We start from the raw sequence: 20,438 nt of genomic DNA, 5'->3' as shown, positions 1-20,438 counted from the left end.
AAAGATGGCATTGCCAGTTCCTCCTAATGCCACGCTCTCCTGCTTGGGACTGATGGTACGAGCACAGTGACACCTCTTCACTACTGGGGAGGGTCAGGGGACTGTGGACGTGCCTCCCAGCTCAGAGACAGTGGCCAGGCTCAGTTAGACAAGGGCCAAACCCCTTAATATTAGTTAGAAATAAAAACAAGAAACGACTGCCTGTGTAATAGCTGAATTTTTTCCTTGATGGCTAAAAAATAAGCTACATGATAGATAATCACTAGTTTTTTATATATTTGTGTAAAGGGATGGTCACCAGCAAGGCAATATCCCTGAGCTATTATTAAAATAATGTTAACTATTAAATAATATTATTTAAGTATATTCATTCGATAAATGTGCTTATTTATATATAAATATTACATATTTGATTCTATTAGTGTATAGTGTTTAAATGATCGTCAGCATTTCGTTTTCTCCCACCTCTTCCTTTTTGCTTTCTTCTCCTCCCACCTTTATCTACTCACTCAGCAGTAGCTTACTGAATGTTTTCAACATGCCAGATACTGTGGAATACTTTAGGGATGAAAATATAGAATGTGTAGAATATTCTCTGTCTCAGAAGCCAGGGAAAACAGAAAATGACAATGTGGAGGGATGGTGTAGGTGGGGACACAGGCGGAAGCCAGGCCAGGCAGTGCAGTTCTCCCAGGAAGGGATTCGTAGGATATCCTGGAGCAGGTGACACTGAGCTGAGGCTTGACGACCACTTGGAGTCACACGGAAAAGAAATCGCAGAACAGGCGCCCACACAAGCCTGTGCAGAAGCACCGCAATGAAAAGGAAGGGCGAGTTAAGTAAGTTTCAGCATCCGGAAGTGCATGATCCAAGAGGCTGGGAGGTGCTGACTAGGAAAAGACCAGCAAGGGCTGCTTCAGAGACCCCGGAGTCTGCAAAAACTAGGACCACGTGCTGAGGATGAGGGGTCCTGAAGGATGTTGAGCAAAATGCTATGAAAAGTTGACTAGACTGGGCAAGGCAGGTGTTGATAGGAGACTGTTGATTACTGTAATCGAGAAAGTAGTAGTTGAGGCTTTATTTGAGAACTTAATTGAGATGAAAAATGTACATAAACTTTAGAGATGTTCAGGATGTAAAATGATCGAGACTTGTTGATGAACCAGTCATGGCAGCCTCCCAGGTCTCCAGAAGGGGAAGTGGATGGACAGGAGCTCCCGTGGGGCAGGGTCCAGGGCACGGGGACATGGAGGAGGGAGGTGGAGGGGGGCTGGAGAGGTCCAAAGGTGCTGCCCGGGAGATAATTCAACATAATGGTGTCATTCAGGAAAGTGGTTATTGTGTTTTACATATATTTAAAATCATTGGTTTGCAATGAGAGTTATTATAGTCTTGAGTGTGTTTGAGATTGCTCAGGAAAGACATTCTGGGAGAGCCAAGAAGCAGGTGTGGAATTTAGTAGGATGGCAGAGTGACTGTTATTAAGGAGACTGAGAAGTGGTGAGAGAGAGAGAAGGAAACACAAAGCCCAAGAAGGCAACCAGAGAGTAGACTCTTTCAAGGAGGAGAAGTCAATGGTGTCATGTGCTACTGAAAGATCAAGTTGTAGGAAAACAGGAAAGTGTGGCAGGAGGAAAAAGCCCTGAACTATAGTTCCTGAATGTGACCTATACAGCATTAGCTATCTTCACATACGACACTTTGATATAGTGCTGTGCATGAAAACAGAAACTGAATTGCAGAGGCTGGAGTGTATGTTGGCGTGAAGAGGAACTCGCTTGATCATTGCTAGAATGTTAATTCCTCCCTGGCTGTTTCTCTATAACCACACCCTCGTTGTAGTTGAGAATAATTTTCAAAAAGATGAAATCATGACTGTCATGTAAACATACTATGAATACATATCAAAGATTTTATTCAGCTCCCTATACAAAGAGGAAACTACTAAGATGTTAAAACTACTTCAAATGAACACAGATTTATATTCTCTACTGATGAAATTTATTTCTATGGCCAAGACAAACATTACTATCATTGCTTCAGACAGGAATTAACTGTATTGTTATCAGTTTCTTACAGTTTATGTTCTATTCCTACAGAGCTATAAAAGAGCTTTTAGTCAGAAGAAACCAAATATCACACGATATAGAATGAGGTCATTCCCAAGGGCCCACTGCTGGACAATATCCAGCATTCTGTTGAGAGGACACCCAATGGCAAGCCAATGTCTTATTCATTGCTTCCAGGACTAAGTGAAGTGTTGTACTTGTGTTAATCTTAATGGATATTTATCAAATAAAGTCATGTAAGAGGACCAGACCATTCCAGTGTGTGCTATGTCAAAGATCCATGGTATGTTAATAGAGAAGAGAAAGAACAACATTTTGCATATTATCAATTCCTGTGGAGTTCTAGCTGATGCTCATTTTAATCATACCTTAATTTGAATTTTAACTTTCGTGAGAGATAGTAGTACATATCAGTGAATGATAATATATTTAAATTTCCAAGATATCACAAATGACGTGCACCATTTGTCATTTGGACCTGCCAAGCTAATGTTTTTCAAAGAGTGACGATAAATAAGATGTAATGTGACAATTAGGTATACATGTTATTTTCCCTCAAAATAAAGTGTACTGGATTCAAATTCTTAATGTTAGTTATCCTTCACTATTACTTAAGCATCTCTGTGATACTGTTCAAAAATAACATCTGTATTTAAAGTGTCTCATTGAAGAAAAATAGAAATTCCATTCTTCATTCTTAAATTTATCATTTTGATCATATGTTCTTAAAAATGTATGCTTCTTGCATTTCTTGGCTCAAGATGACATAATTGAGTCAACTGGCATCATAATTTACTACCACTAATTTGTGATAACTTACCATATGAATGTTGGCAGAGCCAGGATGGCGGCATGAGTAGAGCAGTGGAAATCTCCTCCCCAAAACACATAGATCTATGAAAATATAACAAAGAAAACTCTTCCTAAAATAGAGACCAGAGGACACAGGACAACATCCAGACCACATCCACACCTGCAAGAACCCACCACCTTGCGAAGGGGATAAGATACAAGCCCCGGCCCGGCGGGACCCGAGCACCCCTCCCCCCAGCTCCCGGCGGGTGGAAAGAAACTGGAGTGGTTTTTTTTTTTGGCGAGTGCTTTTTGGAAGCCTTAAAGGGACAGGGACCCCGGTGCTAGGGAGGCAGGGCGGCGGGACCGGTGAGCGGGTGCCTGGGACTGGCACCTGAGGACAAAGAGTATCGCGCGTTTTTCCCTGTGGGACCGGTGGGCAGGTGCCTGAGACCTGCGCCTGAGGAAGGAGGAAATCGCGCATTTTTCCCCCTTTTTTTTTTCTCTTTTTGACGAGTGCTTTTTGGAAGCCTTAAAGGGACAGGGACCCTGGTGCTAGGGAGGCAGAGCAGCAGGACTGGTGAGCGGGTGCCTGGGACCGGCGCCTGAGGACAAAGAATATCGCATGTTTTTCCTGCGGGACCAGTGGCGGGTGCCTGAGACCGGCGCCTGAGGTCGGAGGAAATCGCGCATTTTTCCCCTTTTTTTCCTCTTTTTGGCGAGTGCTTTTTGGAAGCCTTAAAGGGACAGGGACTCCGGTGCTAGGGAGGCAGGGCAGCAGGACCAGTGAGTGGGTGCCTGGGACCGGCACCTGAGGACAAAAAAAAATCACGTGTTTTTTCCTTTTTTTTTTTTTTGCTGTTTCCTCTCTCATTGTTGCTGTTGTTGTTTTGGTTTGGAGAGTGCTTTTTGGAAGTCTTAAAGGGGCAGGACAGGACACTTAGACCAGAGGCAGGGAATCTGGGGATCTCTGGGCACTCTAACCCCCTGGGCAGCAGGGAGCACAGAGGCCCCTTACGGAGATAAATAGCCTCCCGGCCGCTCCCCCTCCAATGGGACTCCACCACTTTGGAGGAGCACCCCAGCCAGGCCACGCCCACAGCAACAGCGGAGATAAACTCCATGCAAATGGGCAGGTAGCAGAAGCCCTGTCTGCGCACAGCTGACAAGCATACACCACTAGAGGTAGCTATTCTCCCAGGAGAGGAAGGCCACAAATCAACAAGAAGGGAAGCTCTTCCAGCGGTCACTCGTACCAGCTCTGCAAACTATCTCTATCACCATGAAAAGATAAAACTACAGGCAGACAAAGATCACAGAGACAACACCTGAGAAGGAGACAGACCTAACCAGTCCTCCTGAAAAAGAATTCAAAATAAAAATCATGAACATGCTGACAGAGATGCAGAGAAAAATGCAAGAGCAATGGGATGAGATGCAGAGAAAAATGCAAGAGCAGTGGGATGAAGTCCGGAGGGAGATCACAGATGTCAGGAAGGAGATCACAGAAGTGAAACAATCCCTGGAAGGATTTATAAGCAGAATGGATAAGACGCAAGAGGCCATTGAAGGAATAGAAGCCAGAGAACAGGAACGTATAGAAGCTGACATAGAGAGAGATAAAAGGATCTCCAGGAATGAAACAACACTAAGAGAACTATGTGACCAAGCCAAAAGGAATAATATTCGTATTATAGGGGTACCAGAAGAAGAAGAAAGAGGAAAAGGGATAGAAAGTCTCTTTGAAGAAATAATTGCTGAAAACTTCCCCAAACTGGGGGAGGAAATAATCGAACAGACCATGGAATTACACAGAACCCCCAACAGAAAGGATCCAAGGAGGACAACACCAAGACACATAGTAATTAAAATGGCAAGGATCAAGGACAAGGAAAGAGTTTTAAAGGCAGCTAGAGAGAAAAAGGTCACCTGTAAAGGAAAACCCATCGGGCTAACATCAGACTTCTCAACAGAAACCCTACAGGCCAGAAGAGAATGGCATGATATACTTAATGCAATGAAACAGAAGGGCCTTGAAGCAAGGATACTGTATCCAGCACGACTATCATTTAAATATGATGGCGGAATTAAACAATTCCCAGACAAACAAAAGCTGAGGGAATTTGCTTCCCACAAACCACCTCTACAGGGCATCCTACAGGGACTGCTCTAGATGGGAGCACCCCTAAAAAGAGCACAGAACAAAACACACAACATATGAAGAATGGAGGAGGAGGAATAAGAAGGGAGAGAAGAAAAGAATCTCCAGACAGTGTATATAACAGCTCAATAAGTGAGCTAAGTTAGGCAGTAAGATACTAAAGAAGCTAACCTTGAACCTTTGGTAACCATGAATCTAAAGCCTGCAATGGCAATAAGTACATATCTCTCAATAGTCACCCTTAATGTAAATGGACTTAATGCACCAATCAAAAGACACAGAGTAATAGAATGGATAAAAAAGCAAGACCCATCTGTATGCTGCTTACAAGAAACTCACCTTAAATCCAAAGACAAGCATAGGATAAAAGTCAAGGGATGGAAAAACATATTTCAGGCAAACAACAGTGAGAAGAAAGCAGGGGTTGCAGTACTAATATCAGACAAAATAGACTTCAACACAAAGAAAGTAACAAGAGATAAAGAAGGCCACTACATAATGATAAAGGGCTCAGTCCAACAAGAGGATATAACCATTCTAAATATATATGTACCCAATACAGGAGCACCAGCATATGTGAAGCAAATACTAACAGAACTAAAGAGGGAAATAGACTGCAATGCATTCATTTTAGGAGACTTCAACACACCACTCACCCCAAAGGATAGATCCACCGGGCAGAAAATAAGTAAGGACACAGAGGCACTGAACAACACACTAGAACAGATGGACCTAATAGACATCTATAGAACTCTACATCCAAAAGCAACAGGATATACATTTTTCTCAAGTGCAAATGGAATATTCTCCAGAATAGACCACATACTAGCTCACAAAAAGAGCCTCAGTAAATTCCAAAATATTGAAATTCTACCAACCAATTTTTCAGACCACAAAGGTATAAAAGTAGAAATAAATTCTACAAAGAAAACAAAAAGGCTCACAAACACATGGAGGCTTAACAACATGCTACTAAATAATCAATGGATCAATGAACAAATCAAAATAGAGATCAAGGAATATATAGAAACAAATGACAACAACAACACTAAGCCCCAACTTCTGTGACGCAGCGAAAGCAGTCTTAAGAGGAAAGTATATAGCAATCCAGGCACACTTGAAGAAGGAAGAACAATCCCAAATGAATAGTCTAACATCACAATTATTGAAACTGGAAAAAGAAGAACAAATGAGGCCTAAAGTCAGCAGAAGGAGGGACATAATAAAGATCAGAGAAGAAATAAACAAAATTGAGAAGAATAAAACAATAGCAAAAATCAATGAAACCAAGAGCTGGTTCTTTGAGAAAATAAACAAAATAGATAAGCCTCTAGCCAAACTTATTAAGAGAAAAAGAGAATCAACACAAATCAACATAATCAAAAATGAGAATGGAAAAATCACGACAGACTCCACAGAAATACAAAGAATTATTAAAGACTACTATGAAAACCTATATGCCAACCATATGAATGTCCATTTTGTCTTTTAAGTGTCAGTTGACTATATTTTTCTAAATTAATACTTTTCATATAATATTTATCTATAATAAAATATTATTCAGCCTTAAAAAATGAAGGAAATTGTGCCATTTGTGACAACATAGATGAACCCAGAAGACCTTGTGCTAAGGGAAATAAGTGAGATGCAGAAAGACAAGTACTATGTGGGCTCACTTAACGAGGCATCTCCAACAGTCAGGCTCATAGAAGTGGAGAGTGGAAGGGTGGTTGTCAGGGGCTGAGGGAGGAGAAAATGAGGAGGTGAAGGTCAAGGGCACAGTTTCAGTTCTGCAGGATGAATGAGTCCTGGTGCTCTGCTGTACGGCATCGTGCCTGTAGCCAACAATACTGTATTGCATGCTTAACAGTTTGTTTTGTTACATGACCTTATCACTAATAAAGAAGTAAATAAAAACAAAGAGGAACCTTGTGGAGGTGATGGGTATGTTCATGGCATTGATTATGGTGATGGTTTCACAGATTTACCTTGATTTCCAAACTTGTCCAGTTGAATACCCTAAATATGTACAGCTTTTTGTCAATCATACCTCAGTGAAGTGTTTTTTTCAAAAATAATACTTTCCAATATTAACACACATGATTAGGTTCAGATACTGAGCTCTAGGTCTTTATTCAACCCTGTCACACACCATCAGACTTAGATATTCAAAAGAAAGCTTCTTTACTGCTGGAATAGTGTGATCCAGTTTCAGGGCACAACTGTTCCTTAGGAGACCACAGTAACCTCTTTCTTTTTTATGACTTGCTAAGCAATTGTAACGACAATGATGTTCTGAACAGCAGACTCACATGGCCATAAGTAACCCAGTTCAATATCTGAAATACACATAAACTTGTTGAAACAATAAAGTAACTGGCATTTGCCACCAATTTCCATAGAATCTTTTACTTATTTCCAAGGAAAAGAATCACCTTCTCTCTTTAGCAGGGAGGGAAAACACTGGAAAAACAACTATCCTGACAAATACATCGACCTACCTTGGTTTCCTGTTCCTGCTGAAAAGATAGGCGGTCAGACTGACCCTGGTGAATATTTGGTGAAGGAACAAATTGCTTTAGAGTGGGATAATTTTACTTAAACCACATGGCGTAAAAAGGTCTCTCATTTAGGCTTAAACAACCAACGAGCATCTGTTCTTTTCAGTTTACATGCACAAGCTGTTCTTGTACCTGATAAATACAGTCTGTGGCTTAGCCAGTAAACTACGGAGCAGGCAGGGGGAAGGGCGGGCGTGGAGCGGTGTGGACGGACGCTTTGATGGTGTTTGGCGTCCTCCCGGCATGCTCACGGGATCAGGAATCAGCATGATAGTTTCCTTAGTCTGCAACCGTTATTTCTGCTCCATCCCATCATCAGCCCACCAAGAGGGTACGGTTTTAAATGTCCCTTAGGGTAGCTGGCTCTGGAGGGCCATGCATGCATAGATGGGGTTCCTATGTAGAAAAATATCCGAGGTCTGAATTGGAAGCAAACACAAACCTGGCTAAGACAAATGGTACGTGCTACAAAGGCTGCTCAGGAAATGGAACGCAGTGTATATTCCGGCTGGGACATTTCTAATTTAGTGTTTCACTGTCATCCATTCATTGAATGAATAGAATGTTGGTACATCATACAATTAAAATGAAATGGTGGAACCGGCTCTAAGTAAGAGAACTGGAGAGCCCTGGCATGGAAATTCTTAGCAGATGCTCTGAATTCATTTCCTATCTGCATAGTGGTGTTAGCTAACCCCAGGAGCGGAAGTCTACTTCAGCGTTCTTTGTTATTATTCAAGTCCTATGTTGCCTGGGATGAGAGCCCCTGGCTGAATCACATGAACTGAATGAATGAACACCTTAAGATTAGGGCCACATCTCTGGGTGGTCTGCTTTGACAGGGGCTCAGAGATGAGATACTTTTGAGGATGTGGCTTTGGGGGATGTGGACAAACATGGGCTGTGGTCATTCGTAGCCCCCACCTTCTCTGGCTGTTCATACATTTATGTAGTTGTAACACAAGCAGCTATAGCAGAATAAAACACCACACCTTCAGCGGAGCTGGAGTGAACTCACCCTGGGAATTGGGGGACAAGGGTAAAGGGACCCCACCAAGGTTTCCAGCTAGTTCAGTAACTTCTCCAGAATTCCGGAATTCCCCCACATACCCCCTTTTCTTCCTCTGGGTCTCTACCAGCAGTGGTGTAAAGTCAGACACTGAGTTTGAATTTTGGACCCTGTGTTTTAGAGTCTTAACAGATAAATGCCTAAATAACATGGCTGTGATAATGTCAAAATAATAATGTAATAATGTTAATAAAAATAATAGTAACAGAAGCAGCAGCTACCATCACAGTGAGAAGGAGAGGGAGAGAGAGAAGGGAACAGACCAGGTGGGCAGGAAATAACCTTGATTAGAAGACTTGAAATTTAAGGGAATCACATGGTTCTTCCCATTTCTGGCTCTTCCCATTTCTATCTTTTTAATATTCCTCATTTATATGTTATTTCCTGTGATGGTTACCTTAGCTTTTCTATCTCAAAAGCAAAAGAATCAAGTGTCTGGTTTTATCTCTTCTGCCTTATAAACTTAGTAGACACCAGATTAGACGCCGCAGCCTGGATTAAGGTTCCGGCTTTTGTGTAAACTAACTCTGAAGTTTCTGACTCGGAATTTCTCTGTGCGGCCCTGGGTTGGCTGTGAGGAATCAGCGCGGCGGTGGAGCGACCTGTCCTCACACTGGCGCGGATGGCACGTCTTAAATCTCCCTTGGGGTTTCTCCTGCCGGTGTCTCTCCCTCCCCCCTTTCTTCCTCTGTGCTCCATCTGCAGCCCTAGAGAGCTGCACATGGGTGTCGCAGGCATTAGGAATGCCCCTGGCCTGCCAGTCGCCCAGCCCCCAACAGCGTGGGGGTGTCACGGGGCAGCTCTCCTGTCACTGCCCGCCCTCCTCCCCCCGAGGACTCCACTCCTGGGGCTTTTGAACCAGGAAGCACATGGGGACGTGCAGTGCTACAGGGCGCTGGGTGGTGTGTCCGCCTGTCTACAGATGACGCAGGCAGCCTCTCTGCCGTGGTTTAGAAAGAGAAGGGAGCTCAGCCTGACCATGAGCAGCGGGCCTGCAAGGGTCAGCGCAGCAATGTCAGGACTCCGTTTGCCCTCACAGACGCCTGCCGAGGGCCTGTGGCCACTGAGAAATTTAACGTTGGTCCCAGCAGATGTAAAAATAAACTCAAGACCAAACTCAAGACCAAACCCAGCCCTGAACAATCCCAGGGCCCAAAGGCCACTGCAAAATACAGCTAATGTGCTTTCACAACCTTTCGTTTAAAATAACACAGTTCTCCTGTTTAGTTAAAGAGCACTTCACGAATCCTCCCTCTCTGTGTCCCATTTCTCCTCCTTATCCTCCCCCACCCTCCACATTGAAATAGATTTTATTTCACTCTCAAGCCCACTTGTGCTCCTTTTTCTTCCCTTCTCAGTATTTTCATGATGTATGTCAGTCCCGTTGCTAGGCAGCTGTTACGCTCAACCCACCACTCAGCATTCTGAATGCTGGAAATCAGCCCCAAATAGCTAGAAAATCACCCTTCCGCACCTGTGCTGTGTTTACCGTGGGAGCGTGACTATGAGGGTAAAGTGAACAATCCAGGCAAGTTGGTAGAACAAGAGAAATGTGTCCCTGTATAACTGCTATCAGGCACGTCCATTGGGGCACATGTGCCAGGTGGGCAAGCCACCAAAGCCCTGTGGGAAAACACTGAGGAAATGGTCATTAAAGAACCTGCATCCGTATCCCATCAGAGCTAAATGTTAATGAACAAAATAATTGGAGAGAAATGGCAATACACAGAAATAATCATGAAAATGAGCATACAAATTTATGTCAGGCAGCCCAGAGCCCAGCACTTGGGCCTCTCTGCCGCCTGCCAGCGCCACAGTGTCACAGCAGTGTGTGCCCGCCCCAGTCTCTGGCATTGCCCTCAATGCCCCAGTCACCCATCTGGCGGCTCTTCCTCAGTGCAGACACGCAGCGTCCAGGCGGCCGCCGCATTTCCAGCTCTGCTTCCCTGGGCCCTGGATGGCGCAGCCACAGTCCTGCCCTCTGGTCCCCCATCCCCGGCCCTCCACTCGCTGCCTCCCTCCTCTTCTCTTCCTGTGGACCCTCCGGGCCATTCCCCAGGGGTGAGGTCCACGGCTCTCCCAGACATTACTGGGTACTTCCCAGCTCAGTAATGAACATGGGTCCACCAGGAAGCTTCATGGGGTCTTGAAATAAGAAAACCCCATTTTTTTCTGAGATGAAGTCATGCTATTTGAGCTCATGCAGTGAAATGAGAATGTTGCTTTATAAATTCCTTTGTAAAGAGATTTATGCATTTCTTGGCAGACTGTCCTGCTCGTAATAGGTGCTCAATAAGTATATGTTGAGTAGAATTAAATTTTAAGAGGCTTTGGGACTGAAACTTTCACAACAGAATTTTTTTTGAGAATGAAGAGATGAAGGAAATATTCAGCAATTTCAGAGAAACTGTGTCTGAGGTTTTTTTTCAAAGCATTAACTTGATTTACATACCTTTTCTTTTTCTAAGGAACTGATTCTACTGTTTCATGTAGGCTTCCTGAAGTTATAATTAAGAGTGACTCTGTGTTTAACCTGACTTCTCTGCTCATGCATAACCTCTTTTTATCTATGAAGGCCATGAAAAATAGGATGCCAAAGTTCTTAGAACCAGAAGGAACAACCACTCTTGAAAAGAGAACTGTTTATTTACCTACTTTTCTTAGGTTCTACTTTACATTTGCCAATTTTCGTTAGCTCTTCTCTGTAGCTTCAGCTTCGATCTGTCCCTTTTACAGTGTAGAGACCCCAAAATGAATACAGCCTCTGGTGTGCTCTTGCACTTACGGTTTTGTTAAGGTGTCATTATGTCTGTTAATCACGTTCATGTCCTCGTACTCCAGAGACCGGGAGGGTACGGAGAAGAGCGCTCCTTCTTGAATCCTTGATGTAGAGAAAGTACTTAGTGAATCATGTGCCTGTGAAAGAATTTTTCAGGAATAGATTGAATTCGCCATGATATATATTGGCAATTTAGGACAGAGACTGGCAAGAAGAGGGGGAAGTTGAAAGTCGGCAAGACATATTCCCAAGAGAAGTGAAGCAGACACAGCATGCAGCAGCCGCAGCTGTAGGTGTGCAGCAGGCAAGAACACCCGGTGTCCTCAGTGGTCCCTACAGTCCCATCAGTCCAGGCAGAGGTCGTGACAGGGAGAGTGGACACAGCTGAGTAATTGGCAACTGGCAGGCACTGAATCTGGGTCACGGGTGTGGGCTGACATCTGGCCGTTCCCACGTCGGGAGCCCCAGATGGATTCCTCCGCCGGCTCCCGGGCCACCCCGGCCGTTGCCCTCTGCTTATGCAGCTGCTGCAGGTAGATGCCTGTCCTCGCAGGGCACCCCCTTGTGAACAGCAGCCTCGTCCTCTGGTCTCTTGGGTCAGAAACCCTGGGGCCATCCTCTCTTCCCTTCATGGCCCGGTCAATCCAGCAGGAGGTCCTCTTGGATTCGCTTCCTGATGGGGACAGAGTCCTGCCAGTGCCTCCCACCCACTGCCTCCATCCTGGGCTGTGGGAAGAGCTCCAGGGTCATTTTGACATCGGTGGGTATGACTTGTCTGCTCACCCCTCAGGCTGCAGGACTCCCAAAGCCAAAGGAGCGAGTGTCACCTGAGTGACCCTCACCCTCACCCTGGCGTGGGTGCCTCTGTGAACCCACCTCCTCGCCACCCCTCTCACTGCTCGGCTCCAGCCACACCCAGCGCCTTGGCATTGGAGCAGGAAGCACCAGCGCACTCGGGGCTCTGGGCCGCGGTCCCCCCAGCCTAGATTCCTGCTCCCCGGAGAGCGCCACCGTGCCCTTCTTCTCCGGCAGGCATTTGCTCACAGTGAAGCCCTTCCTGCTCTGTTTTCCCCGTGTCTCTCATAAGAGCTGACATCTGTCCTCATTTACATTTCTATTCTCTCTGTCTCCTTCCTAGAGTGTAAGGATTTCCGTCTGTTTTGTTCCCAAGTGCATTCTAGGTAGATATTTTGTACACAGTCAATATTGCTGCCGGTATTGGTTGACCGAATGAGCCTGCATGAATGAGCCACCGGACCCTGATTCTGGACTTGAAACTAGGTCCCAAGCATTCCTTGCATCCCAGACCAGGATGAGACAAGAGCCACTTCAGAGGAGTCACCACTAACTCCTTCGGCCCCGTGTTTATCTTGCACGCACGGCAGGTGTCAGGCTGAATTCAGCATCTTCGGTGGACGGGGGACACTCAGCTTGGACAACAGAGGCTGGGAGGGCGTGGAGAAGGACTGTGGGGCAGTCCCATGTCTGATCACACCTCTGCTCGGGACCCGCGTCCCCCTCCGACTCGTTATTACCATGTGGTCCCAGACTGGGGTTTTTGTAGGACCACGACCTGGTGCAGCAATAGATCAGCAGCTCCTCCTGTAGATGGCGCTCGCGTTCCTAAATGCAAGGTGCTTTAATTACACTAAAATAGCGTGCCTCACCCTGAGATGACGTTTTTGTCTTTTTGGTTGAAATGTCAGAATTATACCATTTTAGGTGTCAAAAGAACAATACAAAATGAGAAAAAAAAACCCACCGAATGTAAGATCTTTGTTCTGACTTGTTAATATTGTATTCAGATACTTGAATTATGTCAATTCAGTTCCCGGTGATAATGAACAAAGTTCCCGAGTGAGGCAATTATAAGAGAATAAAAGGGTAATTCGAGTGATTTCATTTCATTGTGTAACTCCGGCTAAACGGCAGGAGCACGCTGACTTCAGCGAGGGTGTGAATGAGTCTCTTCCATTAGGAGTTCTCTTTCACCCCTGAGGAGGCCCAGGCTCCCAAAGGCCAGAGAACCCGGAATTCTTCCCTCTACATGACTGGGGTGCTGAGGATTGCTGCTGAGTTCGCCTCTTGAGTCTTTCATGCACAGTCACTTCCTTTCCATTCTAGAAGCGCCTGGGGCCGGGGGCTGCGTGCTCCTGGCTGGACGGTGGCAGTGGTGATGGAGAGATTAGTTCTGGAGCCTGACTGCCCTGGGCTCAAACTCTAGCTCAACAGTATAACCCTCTGTTCGGTGCCCTAACCGAGCGCCAAATGGGAGGCTTCAAGGACAGATTCACTCTCTCAAAGCTCTGGAAGCTCAGAATCTCAAATCCAGGTGCCAACAGGGCTGTGTAACCCTGAGACTGGTGGTGGTGGCGGCAGCCTTTGCGGTTCCGCGGCTGGTAATGGCACCACCTAACCCCGCCCCTGTCATCTCATGGCACTCTCCCTGTGTGCCCCTGTCCTCACATGGCATTCTCCTCTCGAAGAAGGGCACCACTCAGATTGGATTGGAGACCACCTAATGTCCTCTTCTTAACTGCATGACATCCGCCAAGACCCTAGGGGGCACAATTCAATATCATTTGTTGGGCAGGTGATGTAATCTCTGTGACCGTCAGCTTCCTCACCCCGCAGGGTCGCCGTGCAGGCCTCCTGCATCGTGAGGAGCACACAAAACAGTCAGGGAAGAGCCCTGGCTCTCACCCAGTGCTCGGGAAAGGCCACTCCCACCCCCTCTGCAGCCCAATTTCTTGTTCTCCTGTTATTTATTTGTCTCTGTTTCATACAAAGGCAGCCCAGCACACACCATGCAATAGACAGTGATGCCCCCCAGTTTGTGTCACGTCCTGAGAGACACACAGTAGTGGGAGAGGGAGTGCTCCTTGCCGAGTGGCAGGCCAAGGGCCTCGGAGCAGATGCTCTGCGAAGGCAGAGGCTCAGGCTGTGTTTAGAGCCCCATCCAGTTTCCTTCCCATTGGAAAGCGTGCAGTTATGTCACTTGTCACCTCTGAGCCACTCCCACATCATAGAACACCATCTCCATTTGCTCGCTGATGCACGGCGTCACCCACCAGCATCTCTTGGAGACTCCCATACCATTCAGGCGGTCCACCCCCTGCCCTTTGCACACTAGACCTCAGTTCCCAGCCCTCCACACACACATCCCCCATTATACCCATTTGCTCTGCTCTGTTCCATCCTGGAAATACCCTCTTGTCCTTTGTTGCAACCTCAGAATAACCAATTAAAAAATAAATAAAATGATAGCAACATTAGGGCCTGGTTGTAGGAAGTCACATTCTTGCCTCTTGCTAAAACAGCAGTAACATCACTGAATACTTCTGTCGCCCCCAGATCATTCTGTGTGGTCAAAATGATGAGCAAGACTTTTCATGCCCTTGCATCTGGCACCACTGCTTCATGTTTGGCCTCTGTTATTTGCTATTTTTACACCCCCTGTACCTGAATTTGATGCCCGAGCAAAAATCTATGTACCAGAAGGAAGGTTGTTTTTGATGTTATGTGTTTATTTTGTCTGGCTCACAGCTGCCAAGGTCATGATAGTTCTCTATCCAGGACACACGATATGGTGAATTTCCAGTGATAATGCTGATAATTTAAGAGATGAAATAAGTGTCTGATGCTGAAACAGTCAAGGGGTTGTATTTTCTGTGTCTACATCACACTGAGACCCCACAGGTAACCAGCGCCGACTCACAGGCCGGACAGCCCATTGTTCCGCAGCACTCGCAGGACAGAGAGGTGCGTGTGAGCCCAGGTGGCTGTCAGCGCACATGTTCGTCCCGGTGCCGGCTCAGCAGGAAGGTGGTCAGCCAGTCCAGCTGTGCAGGCGATGAGTTTCCTTCCCTAGTGGCCCAAGGAAACAACTCATTTTAGAAGATGCCAAAATTTGCTGCAGCAAACTTTAGGTGAAAAGCTAAGCTATTTTATAGAAAGTAACATGAAACTTTGGTGATGCAGCTTTCGCCATCAAGTTCCCAGAGCAGCCCAGCCTGGGACTCCCGAGCTCGCTGTGCAGATGAAGCTGGACAGAACATCGCTTCTTCTGTCTTCTGCCCCTCCCTCCCCCCTCCTCCTCCAAGTGCAAGACTTTGCACTCACATATCACATTAAATACCAGACCTGCAAAGGGAAATTTTACATAGATTTTTTTTAAGTGTCTATGTGATTAATTTGGAAAGGCAATAAAAAATCCATCGAAACATTATATGGCCATGAATTCTGGCTAAGGAATACAAGTCACTCAGAGGAACTTTCCAAAAACAGTAAAATGTTCTTCTAGAAGGTTTAAAATACTCAATATCAAACACATGGAGGGGGGAGGAGCTACTCCTCACTTTAATAAAACTTGGGGATGTTTTGATGTTTCTTTCTTACAGATTTTAACTACATCTAGATTCACTTTCAAATGGTATTAAAGAATACTTAAATTCCCTAAAAGGTGTATTTTTTAAGGGCATTCTAAAAATTTAAATGAAAAGCAATAGATTGACTTTCTTTCTCCTTAAATACTGTTTTGAGAAATGGTTGGCATCACTCCCAGATAGTGTTAAACATACATGAAAGGATTGAAAACTACGTATGATGCATTTAAAAAATCATTTTCCATGTAAAAAGTAAAGGTTATTTCACAGTTGTACAATGTCATTGCACAGCAGATGGAGATTTGGGGACTCAAGATAAAGCAAGAATGGGGGAAATTTAAGGACCAGTCGAACAAAGGCAGCGCTGTTGAGTGGAATGTGGCCATCTGCTCAGTGCCGTCGGTCATGGCTTTTCCGTTCCTCTGCTTCTCACAGGTACAGGCCCCTGGCCGGAGGCCTCCCGGGCGAGAAGAGGCTGTGCGCTGCGGCGCGGTGCCGGCTTGTCCTGCAGCAGAGTAAACTGCAAGGCTGGCAGGTTAGTGACCTCCGCGCTGCCCACATCCCATTTTAGGGGTTAAATCGTGAGCTGAGTCATTGTGGGGATCCACCACAGTCTCAGTGGCAAAACCGATTTCTTTGATGTGTCAGGCGAGGTGAGACACTAAGTGTGTTCCCTGGAAACACGTCAGTCTTTTCTTTCTGATTTACTGGTTTTCGCAGCAGGTGGCCAACACAAGGCAAGCAGCACCTTTCACGGTGCTGACGGGAAGCTCATGAAGCTGCCCTCCATCTGCCCACCTCTCAGATTCAGCTTTGACGAAGTGTCTGAAAGGTGGCGGAGGCCAGGGGAGCCCAAAGCTGGGGACCAAGCACTGGTGTCCTGGCTCCCGGCTGGGCTGGTACCTTCCAGTGTCCCCTGGAGCTGGGCTTCCCAGGCTGGTCTCACCTTGGTTGGGCCCCTGATTCTGTGTCTCTTTGCCCTGCTTTCTCACTGTCTACGCACTGAAAGTGTTACTGTCCTTTCTGCCTCGCTTAATGACAAAAGCTTCATAACTGGAAATGTTTAAATATGTCCTGTGATCCTCTGGACTGGCCAAATGCAGGGCCCCCCTGGGGAGAGAGCTGGGTTCCCAGGAGGAGGAAAGGACAAGAGGCAGATGACACAGGGCATGCTCCCAGACCCAGGAGAGCACAGCCATAGTTCTGTCTATACCTTAGTCAACATCGGATGCCATCATGACAAGCATTGGCAAAGGAGATTTGAAACTTTCAAGAATTGAGAAGTAAGATTGGGGCAATAATGGGGAAGGGAATAGATCCCAGGGCAGCAGGAATCACGGGATGTTTGTGGCCACAGAGCAACGGGAGGTGCCCGAGGTGGAGTGTGGCACCTGACGGCTTTGGCAAAATGGGCACTGCTGGAAAGCAGACACCAATCTCATTTGAAAAAGGCTAGAGCACCCACAGGTGAAAATGTGTCATGACCGAAGAGACCAAGAAGGGGGCTCTTCTTCGGCCGTGCCCCGAGCAGATGGCTGTGGATGGCTGCCTGCGTCTGACCGGGGCCCCTCCGGGTGAGGCGGTGGAGAGCCCCGGGTTAACACGCTCCCCCGTCTGCGACGGAGAGCCAGGAACCTGGAGTTTTAGCGCTGATGAGTAAGGATTGAATTGTCTGTGCCACCCAATCTTTCTTATTATCTTTCTTCCCATTTCTTTCTTTTTGTTTAAACTAATAATGGAGTTGAACTTTAAATAACAGTGTGAAGGAGGAAGCCCACAGTCTGTAGCAGTCATGGATGCACATCCGTGCCAAAACCTGGGTTAAAAAGGAGGAGGAAGGAGGAATTACTCACACAGAATGACGTCAGCGAAGCACTGGAGAGACAGTGACATAAGATGTGGGGCTCACATAGAGAATTATTACACAAGCTTGTGTGGTAACTGAAGTCATTTCCACTGAATCATTGCTGGAATTATTTAAAGTATTTGGTTAGTAGTGGTTCACGAATATGTAACCCTAGGAGTTTCTTCTTGTATTTTTTCCTTTAAAGAATATTCACAGGTAAGAATATATATTTTTAAAATTAATGTTGAGATAAAAGCGTGAGTTGTAGAAAAAGGGTGAGGGAAATCGGGAATGGTTTTTCCACTAGAAAGTGACTGGCAGTAGCCACAAGACCTGACAACCATCGGTCCTCTGATACGCTTGCGTGGAGCATGAGGTCCAGCACGGGAGGAGACGGGGACAAGTCGGGGCGCTGGCCGCCAGCGTCCCCTCCCCACTCGGCGGACGCTAGGATCTAGAATTGCAGCTGCGGGTGGAAGGAAATGGAAACACACCCTAGGACTTTCAAAAAGTGCATCAGAGTTTAAAAATGGGAAAGGACTCCCATTTCATTGTGCCGGCCTGTTTCCCCGACTCCCCAAAGGAGACCAGAGCGATGGGACACAACAAGAGCTGCAGTCCCTGAGCACATTGTCTCCGGGGCCCCACGTTGGAAAGTCCGCTTCCTTCCGCCTCCCTGAGATGCACCCTCCCATGTGCCTTACACTGTCAGACAGGTCATCGACTTCGTGAGTAAATCCAGTTTCTATTTCACTTTTATGCTAAAGAGTGAAAGATTTTAAAACAATGATTAATCCTGATCTGGAAGTCTGACTCCCCAGTTTTAAAAGCAAAGCCTTTGTCTGGAATGTGTTAATAGCTGCAGGAAGAGTTGCTGTCCCTCTCTTCTAGGTGGTTGACTCAGGACAAAGGCTAAATAGGAGCCGTGTGAAGGGACAGTAAAGTCCTAATGGATGGTTATTGTATCTGTGGCATGATCCCCAAATTACGAGAGTTGCAATATATGTTGCTATTAAGCACTAAGTGTTCATGGTCATCCTTTGGCTCTGAATGGTTAACATGAGCTAATAGTTATTCTTTTCCACATTTTAAATAACAATACTAGATGACAGAAGGGATCAGAGTTACCTTTTGCTGCGTGAACCTGCAGAGAGGGTCAGCTAGAAATTCAGTTATCTTAACTAAAAACATGATCTTTTACGGTCGCTCTGATGGGTCTTGGAGATATTGTGAGACTTCATGGCTTTTTTGCATGACTCAGACCCTGTGCCAGAAAAATGTGGCATCATCAGAACAGGATTCTAAGGCCTTGGTTCCGGCACCTGTGTGCACGGTGGCAGTTTCGCATATGGGGGTGGTCCCCGTGGGTCCCACTGCCTCAATGAGGGTAGAGACACCTTACCTTCAGGGCCGTTGCTGTTTTTTTCTTTACATAGTTGAAGGTTTGGAGTCAGTATGTGAGGCACTGGAATTTTTAATATTTTATAGGTAATGATTCCTCTCATCTACAGAATGTGTTACAGCTATTCAGAGGTTTGGCTTTATTTGATCTAAACCTAATAACCACTCTATGCAGAAAAAGGAAAGCAGACAAAGTGAATGCCAATGACCTCATTGTAAAATATGAAGGAACAGTCTCAGAGATCAGCATACTGATCAGAATATTAGGTACAGTTAATATTTAGTTTCAGGGGAAAGGCCACGTGCTGAGACTAGCATCTAGGTTTCACTATGCTGTGTTCTTTCCACTGCATTTAACTCGATCTGTATCTTTTAAAGTAACCATCTAAAGTCCTTTCATTCAGATCACAGAACTTGAAAGGCAGAGATGATGTATCACAGTGTGAGCTTTGATCAAAGGCACTTAAGTATTCTTTTATTAGTCTGAGCAGATCACTCCATGTAGTGTCTTTTTTATGTTTATAATTCACCTGGTGGATGACAGAGAACATGGTGGATGCTTCCCATTCTGGGCCGATTCTGATCAGAACCTTTCCTAGCCAACTGCCAGCCAAATGACCCTCAAGTAGCACGGCTCTCTAGGACTCTGCTTCCTGACTGCATCTCGGAAAGAAAGGGAGAGAAAGAAGAGAAAGACAAGATGGAGAAAGAATGGGAATCCAGTGAGGATTCTCACACGTGTTCGACCCTGTACAAGCATTCTGCAACAACTCGAGCCCTGAGGGCTGAACCTGAGAAGCCACTCAGGCCCGCCGGGGGAAACGACAGGACTGGGGATATTCGTGGGGGATCGTGGCTGAGGTGCGAGCAGGGTAGTGCTCGATTCCAAGTCACTGCAAAGGCGGTTTGAAAACAGTCTTCTTAAGCTGCTTGGTAAATCCGTCCACCCTGTTTGCAGTTAGCCAGGCTCTGCTCCCCACCTTACTTAAGAATCCCAGCCCCCACCTCCCTCTGCGGCACTCAACCCCCTTCTCGGCCTTACCAGTGTTGCTCAGACGAGGCACCTTCTGTGGATCGTCTCTGCTTCACTAGCATTTTGGCTCTGTCAGAAGGGATGTGTGTCTGTCAAGTTTCCTGCTGTATCTCCAGCATAGGAAATAGAGGAAGATGCACAATAGCCACTCCAGGCATATATGCTGGGCCAATAAACAGTTCTTTGTTAACAAGAAACTACCAAACCATGCCCTACATTTATTTATTCATGCATTTAAAAATGTTTAAATCTGAAATAGTTCACAACAAAAACCTAAAGTGGTAATAGCTCAGGAATTGGGATGATAGCCAAATGACATTTTAGCTTATATCTATGTCTAGA

The 20,438-nt window shown here is 45.9% G+C and overlaps 1 protein-coding gene across 6 annotated transcripts in view; it reads left to right on the top strand.

Moving 5' to 3' along the window:
- The window catches only part of MYO16 (myosin XVI), a 513,550-nt gene that overhangs the window by 395,106 nt on the left and 98,006 nt on the right, over nt 1-20,438 (top strand). For all 6 annotated transcript variants that reach the window (XM_037024949.2, XM_073212365.1, XM_073212366.1 and 3 more), the window contains one exon: nt 16,252-16,351. In XM_037024949.2, the coding sequence (XP_036880844.2) occupies nt 16,252-16,351 (100 nt within the window). The remainder of the gene's footprint in view (nt 1-16,251; nt 16,352-20,438) is intronic.

Source organism: Manis javanica, chromosome 9 (genome assembly GCF_040802235.1).
Source record: "Manis javanica isolate MJ-LG chromosome 9, MJ_LKY, whole genome shotgun sequence".
In the NCBI taxonomy this organism is placed as follows: Eukaryota; Metazoa; Chordata; class Mammalia; order Pholidota; family Manidae; genus Manis; species Manis javanica.
Note: the sequence above shows the minus strand (reverse complement) of the source record. Positions and strands in the feature narration are given on the sequence as shown.